Consider the following 27795-nt stretch of genomic DNA (forward strand, 5'->3'; position numbering starts at 1 on the left):
AACACAAACACTGAGGAATTTGGTTCAGTCTTTAACTAAAAAAAAAAAAAAAAAAAAGAAAACTTCATTAATATACCAAAAAAATCATGAAAACTTGTGTCTAAATTTCCCTATGTGTGCACCAGCCAGTCATCCACATACAACAGTGGAAACTTAAAACTAATACAAACCTGTGTGACCAAGAAGCATTGAAAAGTGTTAACTTCCATCTTTTGCAGACAAGGATCTACTACAAATATTTGTAATTAAAAAAATATATATATATATTCTACTGTGAATAGGCCAACACATAAACATGATTAAAAACTGGATCACAGACTTGAATTTAGGAGATTCATTAGTAAGGTTTATCACAATTTTAATGTGAACAATCACGGGATTTTCAAGATAAAAATTTCAAAATAAATTAAAAAATGAAGATCCAGTCCATGAAAAGCAGCCATTTCCAGTTATACTGCCATTAGTCTTTTTAGATCACTAAAGCTGGGAAGATGATCTCAAAGTTTAGTACTTGATAATAAAAGCTGCCACTTATAATCTGCACGTTGTCCTAAGAATTTCAGAGACAGCATGTCATTCAAGTTGTATCCTGTTTTGAAAACTAGGGTAAGAATTAAGTATAAAATTGACATAATCAACAAGCATTCATTAACCATGTCTAAGGCACTATGCTAAAAACTGGGAAACACAAAAATGAAACAATTTTTCACTTAAAAGACCTTATTTTCTATCATGAGGAATTCACATATACAAATAAATATATACAAAGGAATAGGGAGAGAGCCTCTTGTAGTAGGCAAGTACTGAGCTGAATTTTGATATAGAGATTCTAAAAGACCATGGTAAGGAGTGAACTTTCCAGATGTGGGGGAAATAGCTTTTATAAAGGCATGGAAATAGGACTTGAAGTGATTGTAAAAGAACCAGTGAGAAGGTTTAACTAGACAGTGTTGTATTTGAAGAGAAATAATATTTGATAAGCCTAAAAGAGGTAAATTGTAAAGAGCTTAAGCCAAATAAAGGAATCTGTGTTCAGTCTTTGAGGTTAAATAAATAGATACTGGAGTTTACTGAGCTGGTAATGCCATTGTTGAACCTGTGCTTTAGGAATTCTTTGACATCTCTGTGGAGAAAAGTTTTACAAGAGGAGAGATTTGAAGTAGGCAGACTTAAATTAGATAAGTAGATAGGCAGGGAGGTAGACAGATTTAGATTGCCAACAAATTCCACAGTCCACTACCATATATGATTTTTAGTTTTCAGCATTTAATGTTACTAATTCTGGGTTTGTAAAAATAAGTAGTGTTTAATTTTATAATTTGTATGTTAACAATAGTACACAATATTAAAAAAAAAAGTTTAACCCAAGAAAACAAACATGAAAATCATCTAGGCAAGACTCCTCTTTCAGCTTTGGTTCTTGTGACAACCCTAGGAGTAATAATAGAATAGTATAATAGAATAGTAAAAGTTGTCACCAGTCTTGAATAGTCTGGATGGCCTAAGTTTCTTATCTTTGAATTGCTAAGGGTTTTTTTTTTGTTGTTGTTGTTGTTGTTGTTGTTGCATATATAGCCAACCCCTCAAGACTTGGCATCTCACATCATATAGCCAAACACTCATCCTTAGGACTGTCTCATAAAATTATGGGTCAGAACTATTGTGCATTTGCAAATGAAATCGACAAATTTAAGGCTAAGTTGACATATATTTAATTTTAGACGGATGTCAGTGCAAATTTATTCAGATGTAAGCAATTAGATATGAATACTGCCAAGAATCTAAGGTTGGAAATCTTTCAAAGAATCTAGCAAATCATTTATATCCTAGAAATTTGAGGAAATCATTGTCTTTAATTTTAAGGCCAGTTAATTAAGCTAATACCAAGGTATTGAACTTGGGCCAAACAAGATTAAAATGTAATTGGTAAATGTTTAACAGAAAAATTAAAATGTAGTACAACATAAATGATATTGAATTATGATTTTCCAAGTCAGTAGACTTAGAAATAACTCGTGTTAATAAGGTGTCAACTTGCAGGTTTGATCCCTTTCTTTTATATGTCTTAAAAGCTTAAGTCTAGTAGATCTAACACTGTAATAGTATTTTAGTTATAAAATAATTAGCATCCCCTTCCCTAATCTCTCCTGATCTGGGAATAATTGACATAAAGAATAGTTATGCCCATCAAAGCAGAGGAAATTACCAAGAGAATAGAAAGAAAATATGATATAGTATAGAAACTTAAAGTACATCCACTGTTAAATAGTTATGCTATAGATACTGAATAGGTTAGAGAAATGTAGATAAAATGATCAGATAGTTAGGAAGCTAACAAGGATAAAATTGTATCAGGATAATTCAGGGAGAAGAATAGAGGGCAGGCAATCAGCAATTTTACATGCATCAGAATGGTTAAAAGGGAAAGGACCATCCTATTTCGTTAATTAAGAGATCATTGATAATCTGGAGAGAGAGAACAATGTCAACTGAGTCAGGTCAGAAGGCACATTGGAAATAGTTGAGAACCATTTGAGAGAAAAGAAAGTGGAGTTAGTAAATGAAGCTAATATTTTCAGATCCAAAACCTTGGAGGAGAAAGAAGGATATACACACACACACACACACACACGTACATGTATATATGTATATCTTATAATCTTGACTACTTTTCTGCCCTCCTCAAGGATTTAAATCTCCCAAACCATACATGATCAAGGCTAACACCCTTAATGCTTCAGAGCTCTTTAAGAAAACCAATTTATATGCTGTCTTACAACTCTGCTTCTTTTCCAAGGAAGTTCTCAGACTTTTGTGTGTGTCCTGTATCCCTTCTCAGAATAATGTGTAAAAAAAAAAAAATTAATTTTGGTTTTCTTGTTAAATTTTCAACATTTGTTCTTTTTTTATTTAGTAGTTTTTATTTACCAGATATATGCATGGGTAATTTTACAACATTGACAATTGCCAAATCAATTGCAGGTTGACCAATACATGTTAAATATGTTAAAGTATAAATTAAATACAATATATGTATACATGTCCAGACAGTTGGAAAACCAAAATTATTTAAAAAGTACTTATCAGAATATTTTTTAAAACTAAGTTCTCAAACCCCAGGTTAAGGCATAGTATCCCTATTTCATTCTACATAGCTAGCAGCCTTGGAGCCTGTTCTTGCTGCTCCTTATTGTAAATAGATTTTCCTTCAAGCTCCAACCAATCAAGTCTCCATTCAGACAGCCAGGTTTCTTCCTTGACCTGTTATAACTATCAGCGGGAAGAATGTAATTAATTTCATTTGTTTCCTTGATAACTAAAATACAAATTCTGACTCTCAGACATTTCATGAATTTGCTTTAAAAATTAATACTAAGATATCTTTCTTTAAATTTGCTATAATATTCAAACTTAAATTATGGAGTTATTGTTCATATTGTAGCATGCCCTTTGCTCTACCAAAAGAATTTGCCAAAAGAGATATAAGTACCTCTTCTGTTAAAAAAAAAAAAAATTTAAAAAAAAAGATTTTTTTTTAGGTAATGGGGCAAAATTCAGATGGTTGCACTTGTTCATGTTTTTCTTTGGACTACATGTAGGCAAATTATTTAATACACTTAGTTATAGTTTACTTATGGCTGTATCTTTATTTTATGCTATTCTTTTTTTCAGTAAGCTTGCTGGCTCTTCAAGAATGAAGACTTAATAATTCTTTTGTATTTCTTCCCTAAGGTTTCTGTAATTTTATTGGGCACAACAATTTATTAAGCAGAGTGAGTCTTGAAGGTCTAGTACTCTGCATAGTCAGAAAATCAAGACCAACAAAAATGCCAGTGATCTCTGCTCTTTCTAAATATTTTACAATTGATATCACATTTTGGAATTTTCCACGAAATAAGGTCAAGCTTATTGTCCTAAATTTTGAAAACTGTCTTTTCCCTTTCAAAGGAATTCAGTTGAATTTTTCCTCCCAACTAACCCATGAAACTGTGAAAAAAGATCTAGAGTCAGATTGGCTATAAGTAGTAGCAGTTTATTTTTAGGCATAGTATCCATTAAAAAATCTAATTTACATCTCCTGACAGAAGGGTGATTCTTTACTTTAGTTCATAGTATAACATTTTATCTTTAGTATAGACTGTTTAAGCCTCTTGCACTTGTCTTTTTTACTTTGTGGATTAACAGATTCTATTAAGATATAGGATCTGGAATTGGTGAGTTTCTAGTATCCTTATGTTTACCAGCACTTAATTTGTGAGCATACAGAATTTTGTATGCAACTCTGGTCATTGTTTCAAAAACACCAAGAATTGTACAGTCCTTAGTACAAACTAAGTCACTTGTATATCACAACTGTATATGTACCATTTAACCCAATCATCCTACGCCTAAGCCTATACTCTAAATAAATCATAAACAGGAAGGAGATATATATATATATATATATATATATATATATATATATATATATATATATATATATATATATATATATATATATATATATATATATATATATATATATATGTAAAATTTTTCTTTTCCTCTTGAAATCATGAGAGGAGAGCAGGGTCATTCTTAGATCCCTAAAGTTTAAATTCTATTATAATGCATAAAGCTGTGTGGTACATTGAAAAGAGCTTTGACTGAATTTGCTTTCAGAGGATATGAGCTAAAAAAAATTTCCAATTCTACTTACTATATTGGGCTTAATTAATCTAAGTCTCATTTGTTTATCTATAAAATGAGGAGATTGACATAGATATTAGCCTTTAAGTAAAATAACTTTAAATTTATCACATAGGTGACAAAGTGGTATTCCTAAAGTACAGGTCTAATCCCTTTGTCCTGTTCTTTATTTGCATTTATTTTTAATACTTAGAAAAAACAAAACAAAACAATTTTAGGTTCTACATTCTCTCTTTCTAACCTCCCACACCTAATGAGAAGGCAAACAATATGATATCATTCATACATATGAAAGTATATAAAACCTATTTCTGTGTTAGGTAGAAAAAAGGGGAGGAAGAAAATGGGAAAAAAATATATATATACTTATGTTGCACTCAATTAATTTTTTTCTCTGGAGAGAATTCTTGGAATTGTCTTGGATCTTTGTGTTGATTAGAGCAACCAACTCTTTCCCAGTTCCTCACTTCCCTTTTCAAGAAGTTTCATTGGCTCCTCTGCCTCTAGAATAAAATATGTTGTCTCATTTAACTTGTCACATGACCAAAACCAAAATTTACATGAAAGAATTGAATCACTTCTTCACCATCAAATAAATTTTGCTTGAAAAGAAGAGCCTTGTTTTTGCAATATTTTCAGGGAGAGAAAAAAAAAAAAAACACATAAAAGAACAGAAGATGGAAAAAGCAACAAGGTAGAGACAAGGAGAAAACCTAAGAGTTCTGGTATTGCAAGTTGAGAGAGAGACTTGCTAGGTTCTATTTTTTACCTGAAATGGTCATCTTCTCTTGCCACTTTTATCTTTCTGCACACCTGCAAACTAATTTCTTTCAAGACCTAATTTGGGTGTTTTTCCATAAGACTTACTCAACTTTTCAAACCACCCTCTAGCAAAATGTTATCATCTCCTTGAATCTTTCAGATTGTTATTTGCCATATTTAATCATTTTCTACCTTTAAAAAAGAAAAAAAAGATATGGCCTACCATCTCTAAAACCATCAAATTTTCTTAATGTAATAATTTCCATCTGTGTATCCCTTAGCAGTGAGGATAGGCCAAGTGTATCTCCTTAAGGTGGGCAGCTGAGTGGTGCAGTGGATGGGGTATTAGGCTTAGAACCAGGAATAAAACAAAAGGAACCTCATCTTCCAGATACTTACTGGCTATGTGATCCTAGAGAAGTCACTTAACCCTTTCTACCTCATTCTCCTCATCTATAAAATGAGCTTGAGAAGGAAATGGCAAACCACTCCAATATCTTTGTTCAATTATGTTCAAAACTTCACGAACCAATTTGGAGTTTTCTTTACAAACAATCTTCTTAAGGAAAACTTGGGTTTCTGGAAAGTAAAGTTATAATAATTTCTTGAACGTAGCTTTCTTGTATGTGTAGTATAAACATTGCAGTGAATCCTGGAGGAAGGCCCTTGAATTTTTGCTTGTTCTTGTCAACTTCTTTGTGTGGTATAATGGAAAGAATACTGGTTATGGCATTAGATGAACAGGATTCAAATCTCATCTTTGCTACTTATTTGTTGTAAAAGCTTTATGATCCTTAAGCCAAAGCACTTGAACTGTTTGCTCAGCAATATGAGTGACTGGAATAGATGATCTCCAGAGTTTACGATTTGAGAGAAAATATTGTCTGCCTCTTCAACTCCTTTCTATTAGCTTACCACAATGCCTGAAATTCACTATATTAAATATGCTTTTGAATCAAGGCCTTTCAGAAGTCCCAAGTAAATTTTAAAAATTGACAGAAACCTCACAGAAGTGAGGAAAATGGTAACTGACTTGTTAGAGGTAAAGCAAATCACCAACAGTGCATCAAGTTTTTTGTGAATGCTTCTAATAACAAGTTTCAGATTTAAAAAAACAAAACCAAAACCAAAACATTGTTTTTCTCCCTTTTTCTGATGGGATGAAAGCATTTATATTAAAGGTTATTTTTCCCTGAGAGAGTGTCATATATAGGCAAGGATGTGGAAAGCAGAGCCATTAAGAGAATCTAATAAAAGAAATAAAATATACATTCTAAGTAAGTAGGGGATAGGAACTGGGCCTGAATACTCCCAGAGGAAGAATCTCTCCTTCTAGAAATGCAAGTTGTCACCTCAGCAACTTAAAATCTTAGGGAAAATGAGAAGGTAAAGTGACTGGCTTCCAAAATCATAACTATCAGCATGTATCAGAATCAACTTGAGCTCACTTCTTCCTGGCTTTAAACCTAGGGCTCTATCTGCTATATCAGAGCTGCCTCTTAAGAACATAGTATAGGTAAATCCTATTGATAAATTACAGGGGAATGAAAGAGACCAGAGGTTCCTTACCTTTTCTTTGTATCATAAAGTACCTAAAATTACAAGAAAATTAAAAGTTAATGAAAATAAAGATGTAATTTTCCCCAAATTTGTAGACTCTTCTGAAATCTATCCACAAACCCCAAAGGATACATATATATATATATATATATATATATATATATATATATATATATATATATATATATATATATATATACACACACTCTAGTTTAAAAATCCCTGAAGGAGACAGATACCATAAGAAATTACCTTAGTAATGGCCCATAATCCATAATAATTCATTAATTGGCTAACATGCCATCAACTTTTTTTTTTTTTTGAAGAGATTAGTAGACCAGGACAATGCCATAAATATAGCTTGTCCGGATATTAATAGGAAGATGCTATCAAAAGTGTTTTTAGGATATCTTTGTGATGAAATAAAAAGACAGAGATGTCAAACAGTCCTAATCCATTTAATTGTGTTAGCTCGATCCAATGTGTGACAATTAAGGGATAAAAATGAATTGGTCACTCTTCACTGGGAGTCAGTTTGATATTTGAATCACAATTTACTACCATCTTGGCAAGTCATTTCACATCTTAAGTCTAGACTTTGATTTTCTTATCTGTAAAATGAAGAATTGGGCTAGATGTCCAGATCCCTTCTAGTTTAATAACCTGGTCCTTTTAATGAAATGTTGCAGGGCTTCATCCTTGGTTGATTTGCTCTACATTTTTGTCAACAACTTGAAACCATAGAAAGTAGGGCACTTAACACATTTGTGGATGACAGGAAACTAGGGATATTGCTAAGGATAACATTGTTCCTTGATTTAATGGATTTTAGAATCTTAAGGGGAATATGATACAAATACACAGATAGTTAAAACAAAATAAAATATTAAGTACAGTAGCAAGGGCACAGCATTCTGTGAATTTCAGAGAAGAGATAACATTTGTAGGTGTAGTATCAGAGATATCTCTTCATGAAGAACATGGCATTTTGAAAAATGGAAAGAAATTGAAAAGCGTAACTGAAAGAAGGGCATTCTTCAGGAATTAATATCTTTTACTAAAAGTGTGGTATTCTTGTCAAAACATGCCACTTTTATGGTTTATATGCCAAATAGGAAGCAACCTCTTTCTTCTTTCTTCTTCTACAGAGATAGTATAGTTTAACCTCATATCTTATGGAAGTTTCATATATTCCTATCTGACCTGTTTACTTATTAAGTAATACTTATTAAGTATCATGGTTAGAAATTAAATGTCTTGGCCAGAAACAAATAGCCATTATGTGTCAGAGGCAAGACTTGAACCTCCATCATCAGATTGCATGTTCAGTTTTTCAATCCATTGTGCCAAGCTGCCTCTCTTTTATATTTAGAAGAAGAATATGAGATTGTTGTTTTTTAAATGACAAAGGTGCACTGTTTATTTTAAATATGTACATTTTTTAAGTATCTAAAGGAACTAATGTTTTATAGGATTAGCTCTGAACGCCGAAAGGAGAAGTCTCGAGATGCAGCCAGATGTCGTAGAAGTAAGGAATCCGAAGTTTTCTATGAACTTGCCCACCAGTTGCCACTTCCTCATAATGTGAGCTCACATCTTGATAAGGCTTCTGTTATGAGACTTACCATCAGTTATTTGAGAATGAGAAAACTTCTAGATGCTGGTAAGTAAGTACTTCAACTATGGTTTAACGTGAGTGAAGGCTGGAAAAAGTACTACCTTCTGTGGACTGGTCAAAATTTTAAAGGTGTTCTATTTTATTAAGGGTTTATTTCTTTTTTCTTTTCTTTCTTTTTTAAAAAATTTATATAATTTTTATAAAAATTTTATGCATAGGTAATTTTCCAGCATTGCCAATTGCAAAACCTTTTGTTTCAACTTTTCCCTTTCTTCCCCCCACCCCTTCCCCCAGATGGCAGGTTGACCAATACATGTTAAATATGTTAAAGTATAAGTTAAATACAATATTTGTATACATGTCCAAAAAATTATTTTGCTGTATAAAAAGAATTGGACTTTGAAACATTGTACAATTAGCCTGTGAAGGAAATAAAAAATGCAAGTGGACAAAAAAGGAGGGATTGGGAATTCTACGTAGTGGTTCATAGTCAACTCCCAGAGTTCTTTTGCTGGGTGTAGCTGGTTCAGTTCATTACTGCTCTATTGGAACTGATTTGGTTCATCTCATTGTTGAAGATGGCCACAATTATCATTGTTGTTGAAGTATATGATGATCTTCTGGTCTTACTCATTTTACTCAGCATCAGTTCATGTCTCTCCAGACCTTTCTGAAATCATCCTGTTAGTCATTTCTTACAGAACAATCATATTCTATAATATTCATATACCACAATTTATTCAGCTATTCTCCAATTACTGGGCATCCACTCAGTTTCCAGTTTCTGGCCACTACAAAGAGAGCTGCCACAAACATTCTTGCACATACAGGTCCCTTTCCCTTCTTTAAGATCTCTTTGAGATATAAGAAGGGTTTATTTCTTCTAGCCAACTTTTCCATTTGAAATTCATCTCTTTTTTCCTTTCATTGAAGTTATTTTGTTTTTATTTTAATCTTAGAAACATTTTCAATTCTTTAACTTATTTTGTACTACTTAACACAGGCTAAGCCAAAGGCTTTTAATATGTTTTTTTTTTTTTTTTTTTTTAATGATAAAGTAACTCCTTTCGTTTATATTTGTCTGTACTTGAATTACTATCAACATTTGTAACTGGCAACTGGCAGGTCTTATTTTAGATTCTCAGCTTCCAGGCTTGTGTTCTGTCTTTAAGTAGGTATTACAGAAAAAAATAGTATTCTTTAAATTGCTTGGGAAAATAAACCATAGAAATACTGAACATTAAAGAAAAGGTATATGCATGTAATATTGTTAGGTTAAAATTTATTTATAAAATTCTTAATTACATTTAATACCTTTAGAGTGCCCCCTCTTTACATGATATAGGCATATTTGTAGTATATAATTTCTTTATTATTCCTTAGAAATATCTATGTGCTGATGTCTTGTCTATGCAATCCTGCTATAGAACATTTCCACCATTTTTATATCATTTATGAATGGGTATAGGTCTCTAGTTCATATTAAAACCAACACAGTAAAAAATGAGCTAACTCTTTGCTATTATGCATTAGAAGAGGAATGTGTTTATTTACTTTGTCAATAAGTTGCACAAAAATACTTCTCCAAAAGTCTTAGGTTTTTAAAATTAACTTTTAAAAGTTTTTGCTTAAGCTTAACCAAGCAGGAACTATTATTGCTTAAGAGTTCTAAAATTTGATTTAAGATATTCTTGAAAAAATGTGCCATGTGCCTCAAAAATAGTGCAATACACCCATATACATACATATACCATGCGTGCACATACACACATATGTTTGTTGTTTTTGACCCTCATATTTGAAAATTTTTCTACAGCAATATAGAATCCAAGAAATGGGAAAGGATTGTACAATAGAAGACAATTTGTGTACTTCTAGGTCCCAAATAGTGCAAATTATGCCCATACACACACACACACATACACACACACACACACACACACACAGAAAAAAGCTAGAGAGAGTGAGAGAGGACACACGTGTGTATGTATGTATCATACCACAAAAGACGACTGGTGTCATACTCAAATAGAACTAGATCCCTGTGGCTTTGTTTGACTTAGAAAAGCACAAATTAACATCGTTTATGTTGTATTTCCACAATGATTTAATTTTTCTTTTTTCTTTTGAATTTCTAAAAGTAAAAGTTTTTTTAAGCTTTTGATATCTGAAAATACTAGCTTTTGATACCTAGATGCAGTATAGAATTTAAATAATACATTATAATTCAGGTAAAATTCAATTTCTTTTATTTAAAAAATCTTTTTTATAGGTGATCTGGAAGCTGAAGCTGAAATGGAAGCACAGTTAAACTGCTTTTATTTGAAAGCCCTAGATGGTTTTGTTATGGTTCTCACAGAAGATGGTGACATGATTTATATGTCTGAAAATGTGAACAAATGTATGGGATTAACTCAGGTAAAAACATTACAATATTGAGAGGTGTTCTATCATTATTATGTCCTTATTTCAAGAAATAGAACTTATTTTTCCCCTTGTATTTACAGTTTGAACTAACTGGACACAGTGTATTTGATTTTACACATCCATGTGACCATGAGGAACTAAGAGAAATGCTTATACACAGAAATGGTAAGAAGAAAAAATTGTTTGATTTGATGTAATAGATGGTTTTCATGAACCATGTATAATCAGGAATTATCACCAATTTTATGATATTAAGCACATTTTAATTACCTATTGTGATATTTCAGTTTAAGAAGGATTTGCTTTTAAAATGCTTATTTAGAAAATTAAAACAAGTGGATATTTTGATAAAGTAAATTTGCTTGTGTGATATGCTACAATATTTTCCTTTGAGAATGTCTAAATTGAAAAGCAATAGATAACACATTTTCTCATATCCAAAAAAATACAATTAAATTATAGTTGTCTTGGTCAAAATATTATTTGGATTGTCAAAGATTTTCAGTTAGCTAATGGCTTATTACTTTAAGTATGCACACTTTTCAAAACAATTTTAAAATCTTTATAAAATTTATAGTTCTCTACTTTGATTAAAAAAACATGTTAATATAGATTATAATTCGACCTTTTTACAATTCAGAATTATTATATGAGTATAAATTACCTTAGTTCTTCAGTAATTTTGTTATTAGTAGGAACTACCCTCACCAATTTAGATCACAACTATTATTAAATAGTCCTCAAAGATTGTCATGACTGAAAAACTGATTATTCTACAGTCAAACTGGCTTCCAAACTTACCTAGGCTGATGCTTGAACAACAGACACAAGTCTATTTCTAGGCCTCTACTTAAAGCTTTTTCAATTTAGTAGTAACCTTCTTTAGGCATGATACTGGCATATAACATTCAAGAATCCCAGGCCATTCGATGAACATAAATTATTTTACTGTAATATCAATGCCTTTAAAAGCCTTATTAAGGTTTAAGTCATGTATACTGTATATTAAGTTTAGAATCCAGTAGTTTTTGAGTTCTTATGTCTGCTTTTTATAAATTTCCCATTGTCATTTTTTGTTCCTCTTACTGTTCCATCCTGAAGCATCTTCTCTCCACCCCATTTAGTTTTGAGGGGCATAGAATTACATAATCAAATCTGACAAAGTGGTGTGTCAGAGCAAATAAGAGTACTTACTAAGAGTAAGTAAGGACTTCTCTAGATAAAGCATGTGGACTTTTTCCTTATTTTTTTGGCTATATTTTAGATAAGTAAAGCTTTAGTAGGTATCTGATTTCCACATAGTTGAATTATATTCTGGGCCTAATGGAAGAAATGCAAATATATAGTGCAGATTAGAAGCTACAGTCATGTAGAACCTCAACTTGAAAGGGAAAAATTTTTTTTTGAGTAGTCAATTTTATAAATATTATCATTACTAATATAATTTTGTGGTCTGTTTACCAAATATTGATTTTTATAAATATAAATAAACTTTGTAATGTTCTCTCTAAAATGTTCTTTCTTGGGGTCTCTAGAGGCAGCCTTCGTTTCAGTTCAGTAATCACCACAAGTGCAGCCAGATGTTAAAGTCCAAATCCTTTATTATCTCCTTTCCTGGGGCCTGATTAGTTTTCTTAGAGGCCTGTCTCTCTCCTTGTTCCCAGAGCTTAAGCTCTTGGCTCCTTCTCTGCCCTCTGAATCTCTCTGACTCCAAAGGTTTGTGTTTCAGCCTCCAGCCACCACAAAGGTGGACGATGGAATGAATCTGTCTCAGCCTCCGAGACTTCTAGTCCACTTGTCTTTTCTGGCCCTGAGAGCTTCTCTGTGGTCCTCAGTCTCTTTGGTTATATGCTCCACACTGAGTATACACCAATCATTATATCACTAGGAAACCATTATTTGTTGTAGATTAAATCAGTGCTAAACTAGATTTAACCATTGTCTCCTCAATTCCACTTAGTACCATGTTTCAAATTCTGGCTCATAATAAAACTTTATAAACTCTCTTGAGCTAGAGGTTCAGTTTTATTTAAATTGATTTTTTTCCTGAAATAGAAGACTAATATAACTTCATTTACAAATAGTAAAAAGTAAGCCATTTTTCAATAATTTTTAAAAAATGTTTGTCATAAGTCTGAATTTACAGGAAGGAAACTTTATTTTCTTTCATGTTCTTTCCAATAGGAAAAAACCCCCAAATTTTAGTATTTTCCTTCAAAAAAATTATAATTCCTTATTGAGAAAGTCAGAATTAATACACCCATGTTCCTCCTATTGTTTGTATTGATGAAGCATTTTCATTTTAATTCCTAGAAAAAGTTACTAGATAAAAAATTGAAAAATTTCAGTGTATCTTATTTCTGCTTGGTAACTGTGTATATCTCTAAATCAAATTTGATTTGCTTAAGCATTATAAATAATACAGGTCTCAAAACCTTTCTCTGCATATATATGTATACAAATTCAGAAAATATTATTAATGCAAAATTTACTGATTCCAGCCTTGTGCAGAATGAAATTGATCTTAAATATAGTTTATTCATTTTTAGTAGAAATGGCTACCTGTTTTGGAAATTTTTTTGTTTTGAGAGTTTATTTATATGTGGTATGTTCATGAAAAATGGAAAACAGTAACTATTTTCAGGAATATGATCCTAAGTTTAATTGGGTAATAAAGTATGGTTCATAACTATAATATACCAATAGTGAATAATCTTGATATGAATATGCAAAATTTTCTTATAAAAAATGTTATATACACTATCAGCCTAATTTATTTAATAGAAAAATCAAACATGTTGAACAATACTACAGGGAAAACTACATCATTCATTGGTGCTGTTTTTCTCTTTTCAATATTCAAAAATCAATCTGGTTCTATTTTGCATAAAGAGTTGAAATGATTTTCAGATATAAAAGAGTATTCTGAAAATGGAAAGATATTTATAAGTGGTCCAGATGATTATAGTTCTAAGATCCAAACTTGGGTATTTAGAGTTGAGTCAGACTGAGAACTTCAACCTTACTTTGCCATATGTTAGGAGCAAAATAGAACTTAGATTGATCTAATAATAAGGAAGTAAGTAGATTATTTTTGTAGGAACTCATCTGCATATTGTTTTCCGTCATAGCCCTATAGCATTGGATTGGAAAGGGATAGATTTAGTTCATGCTTTGCTTGAACTTGGTTATCTGTCTTAGTAAAATGTTAATGTTTGCTACTTCCTTTTACTTAACAGAGAAATAAGGAAAAATTAAGTGCTTTTAGTTATTAAAAAGAACATTCCCCTCTCCAATTATAAATAAAGCTTTCCTCCAACTTACTATAAATTTCACATGAGAAAAAGTTTTGTTTTCTAATGTAGGCACTTATATTTCATATCTTGTTTTGTGATCAAGTAAGTTTGTACTATAATTTGGGTTCCTCACTTTATCAATCAAGCCAGTAATGCTAAGAAAAGAATTGAGGAAATCTAACCTTGTGTACTTTGAGCAGACCAGAATAACAAGTTAACATTGTGATTTTTAGATAAAAGTATTTATATCACAGTGTGAGGTAGTTATATCAATAAAATAACATTACAGGGCAAAAAAAAAAGTTTTAAGAGGTTTATTTGTATTTTTTCCTTAAAAATAAAATTTTCTTTCTTTGTTTCATACTAGGTCCTGTGAAAAAAGGCAAAGAACAAAACACAGAACGTAGCTTTTTCCTAAGAATGAAGTGTACTCTAACTAGTCGGGGACGAACCATGAACATAAAGTCTGCTACATGGAAGGTAGTCAGCATGGTTTTTCCATGTGATTGGCATTTGACTTGAAAATAGTTAAGTTTGGAAAAGATCTTGGTGATGTGTTCTCCTAGGTATTATTCCAAAACTAGTATTTTAAAAAAATAACTATTCTTTTCATTGAATATGTATTAGATTCATTTCTAATTTAGATAAAGAGCCATATTGCTTTGAAAATGTTATCTTGCAGATAAAATTGAATATTATCTAAACATAGAAAAAACCTTAATCTGAATTTTGTTTCCTGTGGTTCACTTTTTTGTATTCATTTGCTGTTAGAAAAATTTTTAACTTCCTTCAATTTAACCCTGTGAAAGGGCAATGGTAGTGATGGGAAAAAATTAGAATTGTTGAACTTGTTGAGCTTAATTTTTTTGTTCTTATGGGGCAAAACCAGCTATAGTTTATGGAACATTATGGCTTTTTCCCATTTTTTTTTCTTGTTACTTACTTTGAATAATAGTCATCTAAGCTATCATGATTATGTGTTAAAACCTCAAAGAGGACTATCTACTCAGTCTCCTTTGGTAATATGTGTCAGTTCATTTAAAATATAAATTTACCAATTATCTACTATGTTCAAACTGAGGATATAAAAACAAAATAAGATGTCATCCCTACCTTCTGTGAAATTATAGATGAATAAATAGCAGGGGAATGATATATATAAAAAGAACTGTTCTGTATTATTCTTTAAGGCTGTATATGATACATCCTCAAGATGTTCCAAAAGCTCCCATTAGCCTCTAAGATAAACTACAAAAAAGATAACTATAGTTTTCAGGCTTTATACACATTACTGTCTTTCACAGATTAGTTCTACTTATTGTTCCATATAGACAAACTCTGTTTCCTGACTCTGTCTTTATCTAGGTTGTTCTTACCAGAAGCATACTTTTTCATTGCTTTAAAACTTAGCTTAAATGCCACTTTCTTTAAGAGATTTTCATGATTATACTCACCTATTTGTATTTTCCCCATCTCTCATTTGCCAAAATTATATTGTATGTACATATATTGTTAGTCCTGGTAGAAAGTTTGAGCTTCTGAAGAGTGCGTACGTGATTGCTATTGGGGGGACAGGGGTAAATTATTTAATTTAGGAAGATCATGCTTAATTGATTCTTTACTCTGCCTATACCAAAAGTATGGGATTAGAACAAGAAATACCCTCAAACAGTTTATGTTTTTCTGAGAATTTGACTAAGGAGTAGGGCACAGGGAATCACTGTTATATGGAGAGATACCAAAGCAAGTAGAAATGAACCATTTGTTGAGGCGAATAGATTAAAAGGTTCACACATAATTATGTCTAAGCCATACATCTCTGAGCTATTTTTTCTGCATTTTTATCTTTTTTAGCCTTGATGTAGAATGGATAATAATTTACATATTTCTATGTATCCACCTAGGTACTTCATTGTACTGGTCACATTCGTGTGTATGATACCTGTAATAACCAGTCTCAGTGTGGTTATAAGAAACCACCTATGACTTGTTTGGTATTGATTTGTGAACCCATTCCTCATCCATCAAATATTGAAGTTCCTTTGGATAGCAAAACATTTCTCAGTCGCCACAGCCTGGATATGAAGTTTTCATATTGTGATGAAAGGTAAATTAAGTACTTTGAAACTTTTTTCAAAATATTTTTGAATATTCATAAAATCGTAAATTTTGACATGGAAGAGACCTCAGAAGTTATCTAATCCAACCTCCACATTTTACTGATGAAGAAATTGAGACCAAAGAAGTAAAGTGTTTTATCCAAGTAGTAAAGTCAAATCAAACACGGTTCTCTGAATCTCTGGATGATTTTGTCAATTAGTAAGCAATAAATCATAGACTTTAATCTACTGATTTTCTTTTATGCTTTAACAATGTAGATTGTTAGATTAAAATTTTACATTTAGAGAAAAATCCACCACATAGGCTCTGTGCTACTTATATCCATTTTGTTTTACTCTTGAAAGGGTGGGATCAAGGAAAAGAACTACAGTTTACCATTAATCCTTACTTATTTCTAAAGTTGGGTAGTAGATGAGTAAGTAGCAAGGTCACAAAGGGAGGGGGCAGCTTTGGTCTTGAGAAATTTCAGTTCTAAAAAGAAAAAAAGAAGAAGGAAATTCTGTTTTCCTAATTTAGAGATATTCAGTTCGTAAAGTTTTTCAAGTGTAAAGTTGGTGTAGGTAGTACTTTTGTTCCTTCTAGCTCTAAAATTGAAATTTTATACCTGTGTTTTCTTTTTTCATTTTATTACTGTGGTAGCCAACCTTCTACCTTTGTTCGCCCACTCCCATTTTTAAGGTTATTACATCTTGAAAGGCACTGGGTGTTGTTAAAGAAAGAAGGAGGCTGATCTAAATGAAAGTAGCTGATATTGTGGGGTAGGATATTTTACATTCTTTGCCTTAGACCCCTGTTAATGAAATTGATTTTTTTAAAAAGTACTCCTAAAAAGTTCTCAGGGAAGAGTTTCCTTTTCCCCTTTCTCTAATAAATTCCAGTTTTTCCAGGAATTATAATAACTAAGGGCCAGCAATTCTTGGGATACTGTAAAAATTCCCTTTTTAAAAGAACATAACATGGAAATTCTAATTACAAAGTAGATTAAAGAGATGATTTTTTAAAAAAAAATCACATAATTGCTTTAAGTTCCTGGCCTCTCAGTTCATATAAAATATTTAATTTACAAAGATTCAATTTACTTTTCAGAAAATATGGGGCTTAATTTATACTGAATCACAAAATTGCATAAAAATGGAAAATATATTTGAAAAATTTTATTATTTGAACACACTGCTACATGAGTTGGATTGCCGTAGTTGAGATAGTAATGCATAGAAATTAGTAACAGATAACTAATTTAAAGTTTATATACTAAGACCTTGGAGAAAATTTTTGTAGAAAAAATTAAATAGTGAAAACCACCAAAAGAAGAAAGGTGCTAAAAATAAAGTATGTCTGGAGCATTTTAAAATTTGATTTGTGGTATTTATTAGACTAATTCAAGTACCATTAAAAAATGCTGTTTAAGAATAACTATTCAAGAGGGTGGCTAGGTGGTGAAGTGAATAGAGCACCAGCCCTGAATTCAGGAGGACTGGAGTTTAAATCTGGTCTCAGACACTTAACACTTCTAGCAGTGTGACCCTGAGCAAGTCACTTAATCCCAGCGTCAGGGGGGAAAAAAAAAAAAAAATAACTATTCACCCTGCTTTTCCTGATAATTCATTTCCCATGTAACAGTGCCATCTTGTGGTTATAAAGTAGATATGTGTAGACTATTTCATTTTTAAAGCTTAAAATAATTTCATTATACCATAATAAACTGACATAGCTTTCAATTTCTAGTTTGACAATACCAAAAGTATTTTTCATTATTTGCTTTTGAAACAAAAGACTTCTTTCCCATGAGCATATTCTATTAAGTTATTTGCTTGGTGGCTATCCCATACTTTTTATTTTCTTTACATCCATCTCATTTGGAAATTCTATTGAAAATTCAAAATACTTAGATCTAAATATTTAATCTGATGCTGATAGAGTAAAATATTAGTTGTTTGTTCTTAGCATGAATTAAATTGCAAGGTAATAGGGTGGGGAAAATTAAATTAAATAGCATAATTAGTGAGTCTTATGCACAGTATGGAATCTTTATTTCAAGTGGAATTTTAAATCATTATATGAACCTCATTTAAGATTGAACAGATGAGATGAGATAATGTAGAGTTCTTTATAAATCTTAAATTCATATATAAATGTTAGATATTATCATTCAAATGTAAGTTCAAATTATTTTTCCAAGCTAGATTTAACATCCCACCCTTTGTTTTTTTGCTTTTGATTTGTTTTCATGAAAATCAGAGGTGATTATTGGAATTTTGTATTGAATGTTACTTGAGAGAGCTTTGGCTTACAGAAGTTCTGTCCTGGAAATAGCTTATACACTGTATATTAGTTATGAGATCTTAATTTGCATTTAAAATCCTTCTGACAACATGATTCCTGTGATATGAACTGTTTGCAGAAAGTCTGATTCTTTTCTTTTTATGTGAATTTATATTAAATTGCAAGTTAATTTAAATTCTTGTTAAAGCCAAGCATTTGCCCAGTATCTTGCTAAGCATTCTAAAAATTAAAAAGAAATTAATTACATAGCCTGTGCTTTCAGTAGTAGTTACAATTATAAAATGGTTAAAGTTTACTATAGATAATTAGGGACTGGTAGGTGATGAAATGGGTAGAGTGTCTGTCTGGCAGTCAATAAGACTTATCTTCCTAAGACTAAATCTGTCTTCAGAAATTTATTAGCTCTGTGTTCTGGATAGTTTTCTTAACTCTGTTTGCCTCGTTTCCTTATATCCTAAAATGAGTTAGAAAAGGAAATAGCAAACCACTCTAATATCTGTGCCAAGAAAACCCCAAAAGGGATCCCAAAGAGCTCTATGTGACTGAACAACAAAATTACATAATTGCCACATTAATCTGAATAAAGATTATACTCCTAAAACGAGCTTTAAAGATATAAAAACAAAACAAAATTATTTGTTACAGTGAAAAATTATGTGATGTGAAACTAAAAAATTGATTTTGTTTTTAAAATGTTTTTGTCATGCAAAAATGTAAAGCATTATAGCAAATTTAAGGGAAATTTAGTGGGAAAACTTAATATACCAAATAAATATGGAAAGCTGGCCTTTTTTTTTTTTTTTTTTTGGTGGCCAAAGGTAAAAGCTAATACAGTGAGATCATTCACTTGTCCTTCTTCCTTTTTGTCTTTATGTCTCCTGCTTTAATGATAAAATCAAAATGGGGACCTCTATCCATAATGATCACATGTTGATTTACTTTTAAAATGTGATATTATGTATTTTTTTGTATATTTATTTTGTTAAATATTTTCCAATTACATTTTAATCTGGTTCAGGAAGTACTTGCAAGTGCTTCGGGCAATATGCTGTGTTTTTGACATTTTTGTTTGCCTATTTCTTTTTAGTTTTAGCCTCTAAAAATTTTGAAACCCTCTTCTTCTTTTCCCACCTATTTTGTATTCTGAAATATTGAACCCCATAAAACCATTTCTACAACTTTTGAATCCAGAAGTATATAAAATATCCAAGTCAGACACACACAAAAAATGTGGAACAAAGGTATAAATTGTTGCAGGACTCCTAGTGATTACTGTATACCTCCAATGATGTTTTATGGCCCCAGTAATTCATGGATAGGGACTGAGGCAGGTGGAGGAGGGACATAAATGTTGAGAGACTTTGCAGTGCAGTGAGATCTCTCTAAGAAATTCTAAGAGAGCTTTTTTAACTTTTACAGGCACCTCTCATGTGCATTAAAGTTGTTGGGGAAGCTTCTAGGACTGTTTTTGGATAATCTTAGAGCTTTAGCTGTCTTTGTCTTATTAAGAATACAATTATGAACAGCAATCAGATTTTATACTGGTTAGATTTGGGGGGTTGCTGGGAAAGTATGGCTTGTATTCAAATTCATACCAAAGTAACAACTTTCAAATTGTACTTAGTAATCTTGCTCATTGATTGGACAGAATATTTGCAGTTAAATTACTGAAACAATGAAAGCTTAATTTATTGTTTGTTCCAGGTTAGCTCTAATTTTGAACATACTGTGTGGGGTGGGGAAAGGGAAGAAGAAGGAAGAATTAAGATTAGAGTTTTGATTATCTTTGAATTTGAGATTTTATACAAATGTATTTGTAAATTTTTTTTATCTTTAAATTTTTTATCTTTTTTCCTTTTTTGTATTTTATCCAAAAGAATTACAGAGCTAATGGGATATGAACCAGAGGAACTTTTAGGTCGCTCAATTTATGAATATTACCATGCTTTAGACTCAGATCATCTAACCAAAACTCATCATGATAGTAAGTAAAATTGAACAACTAAAGAATCCTCTAAATATTTCTCTTATTTGAAACTTATTAGGTGATAAGATATTTGTGGCTTGGATTTAGGAAATAAATACCAATTTCAGTATAATCCAGTAAGAAAATTTGATTAATTTCAAAATTGCCAAAAAATGGCAATAAAGTATGATTGTGTTGAATAGATCCTTATGAAATCACTAATCTTTGGACCCCAGACTAATGTAGTTGATATAAATAATGTATTTTTGGTAATGAAATCTCCTACAAATAGGATCTAGCATTCATAAATGCATATAATTCAGTACTAATTAATTGTCATAACAGTGTCACAAAGAATGCAATTATTATTGCTTCTTATAATTTTGATTAGAAAGTTGAGGTGTGATGGCATAAAGGAAGTAATTTGATTGTGGGAGGAAAAAGGAGTTCTATAATTTTTAAGTGAGCAAGTTTTATTTTTCTCCCCACAATGGAATTTTAAAGTGAGATAACCTCTTAAAGGAAGACCTCAAAATGAAACTAAGAAGAAAATAAATTTTTTCATCTTTTCCTTGGTAGCATGTTTTTACTTTTGGAAATTAATCTTTGCATAAATTTACTTTTTCATTCCTAGTGTTTACTAAAGGACAAGTCACTACAGGACAATATAGAATGCTTGCCAAACGAGGTGGATATGTCTGGGTTGAAACTCAAGCAACTGTGATTTACAATACTAAAAATTCCCAACCACAGTGTATAGTGTGTGTAAATTATGTTGTAAGGTAAGCTTAGTGCATAAGTTTATTTGATTGTGGAGAACTAAATATAGTACTTAACTTTCTTCAAAAACTCTTCCCTTCTTCCAAACTTTCTCCTATTATTGTCAAGGGCACTATAATCCAATCCCTCATGCCTATAACCTAGTTGTCATCCTTAACTTCTCATTATCTCTTACGCATTATATAAATCTATCTTGTTGCCAAGATCTGTTGATTTCATTTGTGCAGCATCTCTCAAATAATTCCCCTTTTCTCTTCTGATACTGCCACTATACTATACTAGTGTAGACCTTGATTACCGTATGCCTGGACTACTGTAATAACCTGCCAGCGGGTCTGCCTGCCTTAAGTCTTCCCACTCCAGTCTATCCTCCACTCTCTATTTAAAGTGATTTTTCATTGTTAAAGGAAATTGCTTCAGCTTTAGTGCTCCCACCTCCTCAGAACACTCAATAGCTTTGGACATTCAGTTTGGAATGCTCATGGAGCTGTAACACTTCCAAAAGCACAGCAAAGAAGGCTCAGAAGCCTTGCAAACTCTTCATTTCCTAAAAACTTCACAGATTTTGCAATACAATTATCATTCTCTACCTTCCTCTTTCTTGCTCTTTGCTCTCAATAATTCTGTATTCTAAATGGGAAAGACAAGTTTAAAAAATTCACATAAAGAAATGGAATCTAGGGCTTATTGGTAAAGATTCTGGTGAAAGCAATTTAAACTATTTAAAGGAATTTATAATGTATAATTTTACAAAGTAATAATATGTGAAGTCTTAGAGTTAAAAGTGAGAAAATAATATGCAGTGCAAGGGAAAGCATATACATTCTCTTGGTTAAAACCATCTGGGGGAAGGAGAATGATAGAAAAAGATGAACACATGAGCTAAGGAGATTGATTGGTAGAGTGTGTTGCTGAATGGCATTTGTATTTATCTTCCTGTGGTGCTAACACAAAATATCAAAGGTTTCCTAAAATCTAGCTCTCCCTTTGTTTTAACTGGATATTTGAAAAAGTAGCATTTATTTCCTTAAAATTGCACCATTGACTTGGATCTTTATTCCTGATGTAAATATATGGTTAATTCTTGTATTTCTATATATTTTTTATCTTATCTATTTGTAATTATCATTACGTAGAGGAAAAGAACCATATTTATTTAACATATTGTCCTACTCAACAAACTGACATAGCATACAGTAAATTATTTTAATGATAGTGTACTTATGAAAAGATTATGTTTAGCTCAGCAACTCTTGGAAATTCAAGTATCATCTCTAATGATTCTCAGATTTATTTATTCAGCTTTAACCTCTCCCTTAAACTGTAGACTCTAATCTCCAGTTGTCTGTTGAACATCTCAAACCATCTCATGCATATTCCCCCTTAATACTGCCACCACCCTGGTGTAGGCCCTCATCACTTTATATCTCAACTATTATACTAGCATGCTGGTCAATCTGTGTACCAAAAGTCTCTTTTCCACTCCTCTTTATCCTCCACTCAGCTCTCAAATTGATCTTTGTAAAAGTTCAAATCTAACTTTATTTTACCCACCACATTCCCCAATTCAGTCAGCTTTAAGGGGTTAATCATCTCTCAGATCAAATAAATCCTTAAACTCTTTTACCACCTTGTCCTCTTTTACCTTTCTAGATTGTTGTAGTGTGAGATGCAGAGATAATAATTCCCCATTCCTGTTCCTCAAGGCACTTTTACTGTTTCCCATATCTTTTTCTTCTTCATTTCCATACCCTAGTTTCCCTGGCTTTTTTCAATTCACAACTAAAACCCATCTCCTAAAAAGTGCCTTTCCCTTATTGATAAGCTCTAATTTATCCAGCATTTCATCTTATTTGTACCTAACGGTTTTCATATTCTCTCACCATTAGACTATGAGATTCTTGAGAAATGGCATATTTTTGTTTTCTCAGTACTTAACACAGTGCTTTGTTTATAGTAGACACTTCACAAATGCTATTTGATAAAGTTACAAGATTCTTTTTTACTCAGTTCAATTCAGAAATTTGAGAATAGACATTAATTTATAAAGCTGGTGTTTCATTTGAATTTTTAAGGCTAAATGATTTTTGTTATGTAGATTAAGCTGTGAAAGTAAAATGTGCTATTAGCAGATTTTAAGAAAGAATGTCACCTGAAGGTTTTCCTTAACAGTAGCACATGTTCATTTAGAGCTTACTAATATCTCTCTACTTTTGTTTTAGTGGTATTGTCCAGCACGACTTGATTTTTTCCCTTGGACAAACAGAATGTATGCTAAAACCAGTGGAAACAGTTGATATGAAAATAACTCGGTTATTGACCAAGGTTGAAACAGAAGTATGCAGCCTTTTTGATCAACTCAAGAAGGAACCAGATGCTTTAACTTTATTAGCTCCAGCTGCTGGAGATACTATCATATCTTTGGACTTTGACAATAATGGTAGGTACATATTTAATAATGTACTTACTACTTAAGATAATCCGTGTTTAGTAAACCATGAGCTATGTCTAGTTTTATTTATCATCCTTTATTGAACCAGGTGCTTACAGACAGTTGAGTTGCTTCAGGCTAATTTTATATACAAATATGTATGAAAATAAATACACGTGAGTATGAAATGTGTCATTTTTCTATGATCATTAGAGCAGTGAGCTAGCTCAGCAGAATGTTGGTGTAACCACTTGTCTTTTTTTTAATTTTACTCGTTTTATATTGTGGGCCTTATCCTCCTTCATAAATTTGCCTTTCTTTCTGCTACTTTTGTTTCCAAATATCTCCATTTCTATTAACATTGTTTTCAGTTATGCTTTAGTGTGCTCTTACTCATATAGTGTTTGATATGCTTTGCTTAATATGGTATTCTGCTCTCATTTGATTTTTTAACTTGAGCAATTTAATGCAGTTGCGTCACAATAAGTATTGTTTCATGAAAGGCTAAAAAAACCCTACCACTGTTGCATGTGCCCTTAGGCTCCACAAATAAAAGCTGCATTCCTAAATCAAAGAAGTTTTTATGTATAGATATGGACAAAAAAATTTTCATTGATTATATATAATTAGTAATTATTTTGAACAGTATGTTAAAATATGAATAATAATATACATACATATCTGTACATCTCCTAACTTTGGTAAATTTTTCTCTAAAAGAGTTTGATTATAGAGTTTTTATTGTTTGAGCAAATTAGCTAGGTATTCTGTACATAGTACCATATATATTTTTGAATTTAATGAAGTTATAAAGATATCTCATAGATTTATTTTTCTTCATTACCATTCCAGAAGCAGATGAGCAACAACTTGAAGTTCCATTATACAATGATGTCATGCTTCCCTCATCTAGTGAGAAATTACAGAATATAAACTTGGCAATGTCCCCACTACCTACCACCGAAACTACAAAACCTCTTCGTAGCAATGCTGACCCTGCCCTCAATCAAGAAGTTGCACTGAAATTAGAACCAAATCCAGAACCACTGGAACTTTCTTTTACCATGCCTCAAATACAAGATCGTCCAGCTAGTCCTTCTGATGCAAGCACAAGACAAAGTTCACCTGAGGTCAGCATTTTGAAATAGAATGGTATTTTTTGTTTTCTTTAAAAACCAAACATTTTATCTGCCTAAGAACTAAATCTAGAAATTTGATTCAAATTTTATTTTCAACTGAAACACTTAAATATCTAGACATAGAAGTTCCAAAAAGGAGATAAATATGCAAACATAAATAATCAACAAAATATCTTTTAAGAAAAGAGCACCAGCTTGGATAATCAGAAAGCTAAGTATTCTGAGAGATAGAAGTGAGAGTGTACTTCAGATATAAGTGGGAAGAGTGAAGATGAAGAAGTGAAACACCTACACATTGGCTGAAATGTACAATTCATGATAGTACTAAATAAGTTTGGAGAATTTTCCAATGTTTTAGAGACAAGCTAAGAAGCCTCTATTTTATCATAGAGGCAACGTGAAGGCTTTGAAGATTTTTGAGTAGGAAAATATAAACAGAGCTCTATCTTCGCTATATTAACATGTCATCTTTGTAGAGAAGATTGTAGAAGGGTGAAAGGAAGCAGAAAAACCAATTAGGTTATTAAAGCTGTCTAAAAGAAAAATGAATACCTGAACTGAGGTAGTGGGTAGTATTGGTAGTGTAAATGGTAGAAGGAGATAGGTGGCAAGACACATGGAAATTGAAGGAACAAGACTTGATAAATTAGATATAGGAGAGGAGTAAAAAAGGGAAAATGAAGGATCATGCTTAGGTTGTGAATCTAGATGACTAGAAAAGTATTTCTAGTAATGCCCTAACAGATATAGGAATGTTTGGAGGAGAGTGGGGTTTAGTAGAAAAGATAATAAAGTATTTTGGATGTTGAATTTATGATATTTAAAAGTCAGGAATTGTTCAGCAGAAAGGGTAATAAGTAATGTTTTAGGTATGTTGAATTTGAGATGCTGATGGGATATCTACATGATCTGAGGAAAGACCATTGGATTTAGTGGTTAAAATCACTGGTGATCTTAGCAGTAGAGTAGTAGAACAGTTGATTAACGTTTGATAGAGTAGGAAAATCAGAAGTCAGATAACAGGATTGAATAGCAGTGAAATAGAGATTTTTTTTTCCATCTAGGAATATGGATATGAAAAGGAAAAGAATGGGTAGCTTGAGTTGGTAAACTTCAGTAGGATGATGATAGGATAAGAAGCCTGATAACAAGGGACTAGAAAAGAAAAGAAGTGAAGGTAAATTTTTTCCTCAAAATTTAGATATGAAAAATAAAGGAGAAGACTAGTAAGTTGAAGGGACAGTAATAAGTATCTAGTGAAAGATTTTCAAAGAACAGGGAAAATCTAAACCATTATTAAGCACCTACCATTTGCAATGCATTATGCAAGGCATTTAAATACAAAGATGAAATGATATATTTCTTATGCAAAGTACCCTAAGAAATTAGGGTGAAGTCAAAAATTCTTTATTAACATGAATTCTATACCTCATCACTATTTTATGTTCAAGGATAATTAGCCAGTCAGGAATAGGCAACAAAATTGGATGTGATGCCAGAATAATTAAGATAATCTGTATATAGTTTGGCAAAACTGCACACAATTTTTGAATCTGGACATACAGAAAAAACTGTGGTATGTGGTTATGTCCAAATTTTTTAGCCATCAGTTTATTGGTCAGTGTTGGCTTTATGGCTTTATCATTATTTAACTGCTCTAAATATATGTTTAAAGTTCTGGGCTTGACTAGGTTCAAAAGGACAATTGAGCACTATTATGCTATATCCAAAACTGAAATTATAAATTAGCCTAATATATAAACCAAATAACTTTTCTTGTCAAAAAGAGCATAACTCACCAAAGAAATAGTTTTTAAAAATTGTATCTTTTTCAAGAATTTTTTTGCATGCATTTCATAATCTAACAAAATGTGGAGGTTTTGGAGAGAAAATTGGGGAGAATAATATAATTCATTTAACTTTTATAGCCTAGCAGTTCCAGTGAATATTGTTTTGATGTGGATAATGATATGGCTAATGAATTCAAGTTGGAATTAGTGGAGAAACTTTTTGCAGAAGACACAGAAGCAAAGAATCCTTTTTCTACTCAGGTATGTAATAATTTTCTGCTTGAGTTTTGAGGAAAACATTTATATTTCCCAACTTAGCATCATTTCCCAAAACACCTTTCTGTATATTAGTTTTGTACAAAAAGTCTATTCTTATTCTGTCTTCTACATGTTCATGGCAGAGCAAGGAAGCTTCAAGACTTTTTTCCTTTCCATATGGTTTGAATGATAGAAGAATAGACAATTATTGTCCTAGTGTTACCAATTGAAAACTTTGTTCTCATGGCAAAATATCTTGTGTTTTTTTAAGGACACTGATTTAGACTTGGAAATGTTAGCTCCTTATATCCCAATGGATGATGACTTTCAGTTGCGTTCCTTTGATCAACTTTCACCATTAGAGAATACTTCTACAAGTTCTCAGAGTGTGAGCACCCTTAACATTTTCCAGCAGTCTCAAACACAAGAACCCACTACCAACGATGAAGTTAAAACAGTGAAAATAGAAGGTACAGATGACAATAAAATATTGATTGATTCTCCATATTCTGTTTACGTAATTAATGAAACTGGCAGTGCTCCAGCATCACCAAATGATGAGAATCGAAGTCAGACAGTCTCTCCTGACAGAACAGAAAAAGAAGTAATAGAACAAATGGAGAAATCTCATCCAAGAAGTCCTAATCTGCTATCTGTCACTTTGAGTCAAAGGTA

General features: G+C 31.7%; 1 protein-coding gene across 2 annotated transcripts in view; it reads left to right on the forward strand.

The window, feature by feature from the left end:
* HIF1A (hypoxia inducible factor 1 subunit alpha) overlaps positions 1-27795 on the forward strand; it is a 47689-nt gene that overhangs the window by 13060 nt on the left and 6834 nt on the right. For both annotated transcript variants that reach the window (XR_012486504.1, XM_074290307.1), the window contains exons 2-12: positions 8484-8674; positions 10902-11047; positions 11137-11221; positions 14720-14832; positions 16257-16459; positions 20634-20740; positions 21357-21504; positions 23725-23942; positions 24786-25063; positions 27001-27123; positions 27392-27792. Coding sequence is in view for 1 of the 2 variants with exons in the window: in XM_074290307.1 (XP_074146408.1) it covers positions 8484-8674; positions 10902-11047; positions 11137-11221; positions 14720-14832; positions 16257-16459; positions 20634-20740; positions 21357-21504; positions 23725-23942; positions 24786-25063; positions 27001-27123; positions 27392-27792 (2013 nt within the window). In the remaining variant the exon portion in view is untranslated. The remainder of the gene's footprint in view (positions 1-8483; positions 8675-10901; positions 11048-11136; positions 11222-14719; positions 14833-16256; positions 16460-20633; positions 20741-21356; positions 21505-23724; positions 23943-24785; positions 25064-27000; positions 27124-27391; positions 27793-27795) is intronic.

Source organism: Sminthopsis crassicaudata, chromosome 2 (assembly GCF_048593235.1).
Source record: "Sminthopsis crassicaudata isolate SCR6 chromosome 2, ASM4859323v1, whole genome shotgun sequence".
Taxonomy (NCBI): domain Eukaryota; kingdom Metazoa; phylum Chordata; class Mammalia; order Dasyuromorphia; family Dasyuridae; genus Sminthopsis; species Sminthopsis crassicaudata.